The 8,736-nt window shown below is 34.9% G+C and overlaps 1 protein-coding gene across 1 annotated transcript in view; it reads left to right on the forward strand.

Moving 5' to 3' along the window:
* The window catches only part of LOC119573867, a 9,129-nt gene extending 1,140 nt beyond the window's left edge, over window positions 1-7,989 (forward strand). Inside the window, 11 exon segments of the mRNA XM_037920973.1 lie at window positions 1,681-1,902; window positions 3,022-3,035; window positions 3,513-3,725; window positions 4,030-4,076; window positions 4,079-4,314; window positions 4,562-4,681; window positions 5,901-6,003; window positions 6,006-6,314; window positions 6,317-6,651; window positions 6,833-6,952; window positions 7,546-7,989. Coding sequence (XP_037776901.1) covers window positions 1,681-1,902; window positions 3,022-3,035; window positions 3,513-3,725; window positions 4,030-4,076; window positions 4,079-4,314; window positions 4,562-4,681; window positions 5,901-6,003; window positions 6,006-6,314; window positions 6,317-6,651; window positions 6,833-6,952; window positions 7,546-7,785 — 1,959 coding nt within the window. The 3' untranslated portion in view covers window positions 7,786-7,989.
* Window positions 7,990-8,736: the final 747 nt, after the last annotated feature.

Consider the following 8,736-nt stretch of genomic DNA (forward strand, 5'->3'; position numbering starts at 1 on the left):
GCCTTGGCTTTCTTTGGTGTTCGGACGCTGGGTCTCCTTAGTTCATGTTCAACCTGTAATAACACTGCTACCTGCCTTGTTGGCAGAAGACGCGGACCGGCGTAACAATAATATGGTAATAACAACAATAATAATGATACCGTAATGGTAATAAAAATAACAGTAATAATAAAACCACAATGGTAATAATAACAACAGTAATAAAAATACCATGAGTAATAACAAAAATAATAATACCATAATGGTAATAACAAAACAACATAACAGCAGCGACAGCGTCAACAACGTTTTTCCTCCTCCTCCTCATTAGTTATATTACTTCATCATTGCATATGACGACAGCTATTACCTGTGTCCTTAAAACTTAATAACAAGCCATTTAAAAGCCGTGTTTTTTTTTCAGAAAATTTACTTTTTGAAATGGATCGCTTATGTTACAAAATAAGAGAGGGGAAACTTTCATTATAAATTATAATAATAATAATAACACGCTCAATATTAAAAACTACAAATACCTAATGATAATGAAGGGCAAAGAAATAAACTATTCCAAAGGTTATTATTCGTCAAAATCATAAAAGGTTCGAGAAAATAAAAACGAAATTCGATCCGGAACAAATGATCTCTAGAATGTAAACAAACACAGACGTAAACAAAGCCACGGACGTTTACGGAAGTTTTTTTTTTGTGAGTTCTTGTCTTCTCATTTATTTAAGTCTTTCAGGTATTGATGGCTACGTCAGGAGGATTGATTCTGGAATGAGTATATGGGTAAGAGTTGGAAAGGTTAATTATAGAAGGTCTATAAAGTTAAGGTTCTCGTCTGAATTAATTATTTTGATAATACAGAGAAATGACAATCTTGGCCCTCTTGGCCTTACTGTGTACGAAATATGTGAAGTATAAAAGGGAACTGTGAGGTATGATATCCTTAAACAATGTGTAGATGTAATAAGCTGAAGTGAATATCTTTATTCATTTTATAGGTCTATCTCATCACTAGACTAAACTACATAATATAACATGGACTGGTATTAACATACTGCAGCAAGAGACTGCACTGTGATTCAACGCAGTCTGTCTGCACAAAATTATCTCTATTTCCACCCTGGCCATGCTGCACAAATGATTATTTTCATCTCAGTAATTAATTAATTATTTGTTTTCTTAACTACTGAGTGTAATTTGGAGAATTTCAATTTCTCACAGCCATTTGGTACAAGTTGAATTGCACATGAAGGGAGCAGACTAGTAAAACTAAGGACTCGCATCTATGAAATTTCCTTTCCAAGTTTGTAATAAAAAATACAGTAAAAAATATGACTACAAATAGAATAAACATTCTCTTACTTATACCTCATACTCTTGAATTCAAGTAAATCCCACCCACATATGAGTCCCGGGCACTCACCGAAACCACAAAAAAGTTTATCGGGAAAGGCGCTTGCCCCAAATAAAATATGAACCGGGAAATCCGCTGAAAAATACTCACTTTTTTTTAATCACCACTCCCCAAATTCAAACTCTTTGACCCCGGCTGTATAACTCCCCTTTTAAAAGTTTAAAGTTTCATGGGTTTTCTTTTTTTTCCATATGAGAAATAACGGTCCCAAACATTAAAAAAGTTTAACCCAAGTTTTTGTATGGGGAGAGTTTAAACTTGCCCTCCAATACCATCAGAAAATTGGACCAAAATCTGTGGTAAATTTAAGTACATTGGGTCCTAAACCAAAAGGAAATAGGAAGATTGGGGGACCAGGGGAATTTTTGGCTAATATTGTTGAAAATAAAGTTTGTAACAACTGTCTTATTTTTAAACAAAGAGTGATGCTTTTAAATCAATTTTGGGCAAAACCACAGACAGGTATCCTCCCAATCCCCAAACCCAGGGGTTTTACGGAGGTAAGATGAAAGTTGCACTGGGGTAAAAAGGAGAATTGGGCTTTTTTTCCAGATCCCTTGGGTTTTTTCCCAAATCCCTTATCTTGTGTTATGAGAAATCTGGGGCCACGGGTTCCTTTTTTTCTCTTTTACTGCTGCAACCTGTATAGCCCTCATCTTTTAAACAGGAAATTTTTAAATATCTTTTTTAAATGTAACTTTTATGATTTTTTAATGTCAAAAATTTTTCTTGTTTATTAACCCAAAATTGACGGGTACCCTTCATAGGGGCCCGGGGGCCCCTCGCGGGCCGGGGGCTTAAAATCGTGGGCCCGGCCTTGCGCGACCACTCCCCCAAAATACCAGAATCCCTCCCTTTTTCTTCGTATCTACAAAGGGATATTTTTTTTTTAAATTTTCATTATTTTTTTAAAAGTCTCTACTTGCCAAACTTCCTGATAAATCGGACTAAAGGGTATTTTTTTTTTGTTATAAGCTCCATAGTTATCATTTTTTTTGTCTATAGTCCGAATAAAAAAGCAGTGTGGGGGCATCATGGAGTTAAAATTTGGGTTTTGTTGCTTTTTTTTTGTTTTTTGGGCATGGAAAAAATTGAAAAAGTGTTAAAAACCCGACTTAACCCCTTTTTCCGGGGCAAAAAAAAATCTTTGCCGTGTTTTGTAAAAAAAAAAACAGGGCTTTTCCCAGCATCCTCTATGGGGGGTGCGTACTTGCCCCTGGCAGATGGTCCCCCCCATGCCATGGCATGTACGTACATTCCACCCGTCGGGCAATGGGTTTTAAAAAAGCTTGCTCCCTTTGAGAGGAGGGTGTCTTTGGGAATTTTTCCCGGTATTCTTCTTGCCTTGGGGTAAGTCATCTTGCCTGAAACTCCCTCATCTGTAGTTTTCTACAAAATCCTGGGGAAATGATCATCAAGGGTTTTCTGGATAAAATATTTCTGATAACAAAGACTGGGAAAAAATGTACAATTACTCTTATGTTTTTTAAAACTAACATATCCAGGAAATTAAAATCAATCTTTTCCTGTCATAAAGCAAAAAGTAAATTATTACTTCTATTAATAGCTCATATTTTTTTAAACTAAAGGGATAAAAGGTTCTCTTTTTAAACTTATAGTGTGTAGATCAAAAGTATTTGTCTTTATTTGTACTTTTTAATTTATTTTTCTTGTGTTAGGAAATGAGATGGACTTTTGGGTTTTCTTTTCAAAAACTTTTCTAAAAGGCCCAAAACTAAAATAATGGAATAAAAAAAAAGGGCATATTTTAAAGTGAATTTTGAACTTCAAAAAGTGACAAATCCCTTTCAGTTGATATTTACGTGCTACATATTAAATATGTTTTTTAACATAAAAATCATTTTGAGAAAACGCATAAAAAAACATTGATATGGAGCAACAGCCCTTTGAGAAACTAAATAAAAAAAACTAAAAATGGAAAAGGGGAAAAAAAATAATTGCAAAAGTAAAATGTGCTTTATTTTTTTTCTCACAGTAATTATGTTCTGTTAACCTCCAAAGTATTTAATAAATTGCCAATCTAAGGATCCACAGTCCAGTTTTCCTGTCTCTATATTGGGCAAACTGTGGGTGTTTTTCCATTACGTAGTTTTCCAAAATCGCTTCGGCTATGGAAATATCAATATATCAAACATGCCAACATAAGTAACTCAACGTCACATCACTGGCCCTCCTGTAAATATACAGGGCTGGGGCCCAAAAACCAAGTAGGAGGTTCTGGGGATGGTAACCTGGGGTTGACACCCACAGCCAGCACACCCCTTACTCATACCATGCGTGTTCACAATGTGGGTGTTGCTCTGTGAATAGGTCCCGGCACCACAAGTACAAAACTTCTCATACGAAAGTTTTAAATGTTGCTGTACGGACCCCTCCACTTCTGTTTCCCACCCCCCAAGTAACGCTCAAAAGCAACTTTAGGGGCAGAGATATGAAACTTAGCCGCCGTTCAATGGTGACATCATGTACCTTTTTTAAAAATTCACAATCTAAAACAAGAAAATGATAGTTTTATCTTCAAAAAAAAGAGAAAAAGGGGTTTTTAAAAAAGGAAACTAAAGGGAAAGGGGGGAATTAGTGCCCCAAAATTGCCCAAGTCTTTTCAGGAATCGAGGAGAATCTTACATTAAAAGCTGCAGGAAAAATCTAGAAGCTAAAAATATGTGGATAAGGATTGTGAGTGTAAGAATAAGTGCCTCTCCAAACTTGGTAGTGTGACAGACAGAGAAAATATATTTAGAAGCTTTTGGGACATTGGTGATTTTAGTAAACAAAATACGTATCTTGCTGAAAATGTAATACTTGTACCCAATGTCAAGAAAAAACAGACACAACCATTGGAAGAGAAAAATTCAAAAACAGTATCAAGACTTTATTGTGTTCGTTTACCAGTAAGTCTTACAATTTTTTTTAGATTGTACAACTAATGTGATGAATATAAATATTGCTGTCCATTTAACTTCTTTTAAACATTACAAAATGATGAAATTATGATATTATGTAATTATTATCATAAACTATTTTGAAAATCCTCATCATTTTCTACTGTATATTCACTTGAATAGCAATTTTTTATGGTAGAAAAAATAGATTCACTTGAAAAACACAAGACATATTTTATCTTTCCTTCTGAATCAGAACTGCAGCAAACAGACACGTATATGCAAGACAATGTTCCTGCGTCTCCATGGGGTCTCCAATGGCAGACTGGACCGCATTCTTCAGGCTGTGAATTGTCAAATGCCTGATGCTTTACAGGTAGGCAGTGAAGAAGAAAACTTAGGTGTAATATATGCTTTGGCTGTATTAAAAAAAAAACTGACTTGTATTTAGAAATTTATAAAAATGTAGTTTTGTTTTAATTGGCTTATCCTGTAGCTAGTGTGTATTGGTGTTCAAGATTAGATCAAAGTCTTCAATATGACTATTAAGTCATTCTTCATCATTCAATGAGATTGTTGTTATTATTTTTTTTTCCATTTCTGCAGGTGACATCTTGTGAGTTGCTATGACTCTGTAACCAGATTCAGCCAAAATCTTTTGATTCTTGGATATAGATTTTTTCATCCTAATCATAATGGCCTGTATGTATGTGTATATATATATATATATATATATATTATTATATAATATATTATATATATATATATATATATATATATATATATATATATATATGTATAATATATATCATATTTATAATATAAAATATATATATATAATATATATATATATATATATATATATATATATATAATATATATATATAGTATTGATTTGAGTAAATAAGCTGACATTATTTATGTTTTTTATTATTTTATGATATTGGTTTTGTAGAATGATTATTTTTGTTTTTATCATCATCATGATCATCATCATCATGATCATCATCATCATGATCATCATCATCATCATCATCATCATCATCATCATCATCATCATCATCATTCATCATCATGATCATCATCATCATGATGATCATCATCATGATCATCATCATCATCATCATCATCATCATCATCATCATCATCATCATCATCATCATCATCATCATCATCTATTACAGTATTAATATGTTAGTAGCATTAGCAGCATCAGTAATATGGCTGTTATTTCGTGTTATCTGATTCATTATTAAAGTTACTATTTGGATTATAGTACAGTTAATTACAGTGCAGTTATTATTGGTTGCCTTATTATGATCTTGTATCTCTGAGGTAGATATAAACAAAACCAGTCAAATACATCTCTTGCAGTTTGAAGATAATTAATCTCATCCAACCTATTCTTCATCATGATTTTGACAAGTATAGTTTCATCATCATGAGTGATATGTCACTTGGGAGTTATTAAACCAAATAGCTAAGATATTTAATTAAACCTATTTAAAAGAAAAATTGCCTGTGTATGTTTGTTTTTCCTGATTGGTTAAAAAAATAGTTTTATTAAATGATTTAATCAATGCCAATTCTCACAGGACAAGAGGGGTCAGCACACACCAAGCAACAAGACTTCCCAGGAGGATTGCGACCTTGTGACTCAGCACATCTGGTCAGTGAGGTACAGTCGAGAGGAGGGAGGAGAAACCCCATCCACAGCATTGGTGATCTCGGTGAAACAGGGGGAAAGGACTTGTCTGTCAAAAAGATGTATGAAATGTATAAAAGATGGTGCGAGGAAAGGGGGAAAGTGCCAGTGAGTCTGTGGGTGTATCGACACATTGAAAAATCTTGGACCGGCAAAAAGAGTGCGTCAGCTAGAAATCCACCTGTGGCTGAAGTTCAGGAAGTTCAACCCACTTCAGCTCCCAGTGCTCTGAATGATCTCTCTGAGCAGACTAGAGAACAAGTGCCAGTGGAAGATCAGAGATTACCTGAACCCAAAAGGAAAAAGAAAGTGGAGAACAAGTGGGCTCTATGACGAGGCTGGAGAGAAAATTCAAGAGGAATAGTGGTGCAGCTTATTACACTGCAGCAGGGAAGTTGAAAGAAGAAAAACATTATGTGGATAAACACTGTGGTTGCAAGTATCGCTGTATACCAGAGATAGGCTCTGAGGACTCTCGTAGGCAGGTCTTCATGAACTTTTGGAAATTTGGAAACTTTACAAAGCAAAATGAGTATATTGCACAGAAGGTTGTGTTAGTACCTGTCATGCAAAGAGAGAGAGACAAAGTGCTAGAAAAATTCACAAGAACTTATACAAGGATATATAATGTCCAAATGAAGGTATTTTATTTCCTACTCAGTTTAAGGTTTATAATAGAAACTGCCAAATTTATTTATAATCTGTAATTAAAGAGCTTTTCTTATAACATTTTAATGGCATTGCAAATAAAGTCTAGCAATACTTGTATAGGCTATAAGATAGAATTCTAACAAAATGTCTAATGTCTAACCCAAATTATAGCCAGGTGAAAAGCCAGTCAGAGTCTGTAAAACCGCATTCCTGCAGCTGCACGGGGTTTCCAATGGCCGAGTGGATCGCGTGCTACAAGCTGTGGCCTGTGAATCTCCCTTTGCTTTGAAAGTAAGTTATCTAAGAATTTTCAAAATATGTATTTGTTTAAATGTATGGAAATTGTAAATTGAAAATCAGTTTACATAAGATACTCTTGAAGTATATTTATATATAGTATATATATACTATTACTACTACTATTACTACTACTATTACTACTACTATTACTACTACTATTACTACTACTATTACTTCTACTACTACTACTACTACTACTACTACTACTACTACTACTACTACTACTATACTACTACTACTTATATTGCTACTCTACTACTATTGTTATTGTTATTGTTATTGTTATTGTCTATTATTATTATTATTATTATTATTATTATTATTATTATTATTATTATTATTATTATTATTATTATTATTATTATTATTATTATTATAATACCACCACCACCACCACCACCACCACCACCACCACCACCACCACCACCACCACCACCACCACCACCACCACCACCACCACCAACAACAACAACAACAACAACAAACAACAACAACAATAACAATAACAATAACAATAACAATAACAATAACAATAACAATAACAACAACAACAACAACCACTGATACTAATACCACTGTTGCAGGACCGACGAGGAAACCACTCGCCCAAAAACAAGACGAAACAAGAGGACGTAGATTATATCTGTCAGCACATCAAAGCGTTCCCCATTGATCCCCAGAGTAATGAGGTCAATAACAGACCCTCCCTTCCGCAGGACCTCAACGTTGAGAAAATGTATCGCATGTACAAACAGCAATGTATTCAAGATAACCGGGCACCTGTCAGTAGCTTTGTGTACAGAAAAATTTTGAAAGAAAGGTAAAGCTTTGTATTTTGGTGAACTGAGTGAGGCATGATGCAGTAACTATGTGGTATTTAGAAAGAGAAGGCAGTATGGCAACTTTGTGTATTGTTGGATGATTTAAACATCTACTGAACTCTTTTTTTTGTCATTATAAGCATGGGGAAAAAAGGATATTCATACTGTTTTTTATCTTATAGTCTCTTAGCATACATGAACAAAATATAGAATAAAACAAAATAATACTCAGTTCCACATTCCAGGGTTTTAAATTTCTTTATTAAGAGTCCTGCCAACAAAACACCAGAGGATGACTTCCAGTTTTGTGTCATCATTTGAAAGTTGTTTTAAAAAATATGACGGTTGTTTTTTTTTAGGAAAAAAAAAAAGTGAAAATATATGCTTTTTTCTGTTTTTTTCCTTCCATTTTTATTGTTTTTAATTTTTTAAGGCATCTTTTTTCTATTTCCATGTTGATGTCATTACTTCTATTTTTTGTACTTTTTCTCTCTCTCTCCCTTTTTCTCCTCTCTCTCTCTCTCTTTTCTCCCCCTCTCTCCTTCTCCTCTCTCTCTCCATCTCTCTCTCTCTCTCTCTCTTTCTCTTTCTCCCTTCCCCCCTCTCCCCTCCCTCCCCTTCCTCTCCCTCCCCTTCCTTTCCCCCTTCTCCTTCTCCTTTTCCTTTCCCCCCTTTCCCCCTTTTCCCTTTTCTCTCTCTCTCTCTTCTCTCTCTCTCTCCCTTTTTCTCTCTCTCCTCTTCTCTCCCCTTTTCTCTTTCTCCCTCTCTTTCCTCTCTCTTCCCTTCTCCTCCCCTTTCCCCTTTCCCCCCTCCCTCTCCTTCTTTCCCTTTTCCTCTCCCTCTCCCTTATTTCCTTCCTTTTTTTTTCCTTTTCCTTTTTCCCTTTTTCCCTCCCTCCCCCTCCCCCCCTCCCTCCCCCCCCCTCCCTCCCTCCCCCCCCCTCCCTCCCTCCCC

The sequence above is a fragment of the Penaeus monodon genome, chromosome 6 (genome assembly GCF_015228065.2).
Source record: "Penaeus monodon isolate SGIC_2016 chromosome 6, NSTDA_Pmon_1, whole genome shotgun sequence".
NCBI classification, from domain to species: domain Eukaryota; kingdom Metazoa; phylum Arthropoda; class Malacostraca; order Decapoda; family Penaeidae; genus Penaeus; species Penaeus monodon.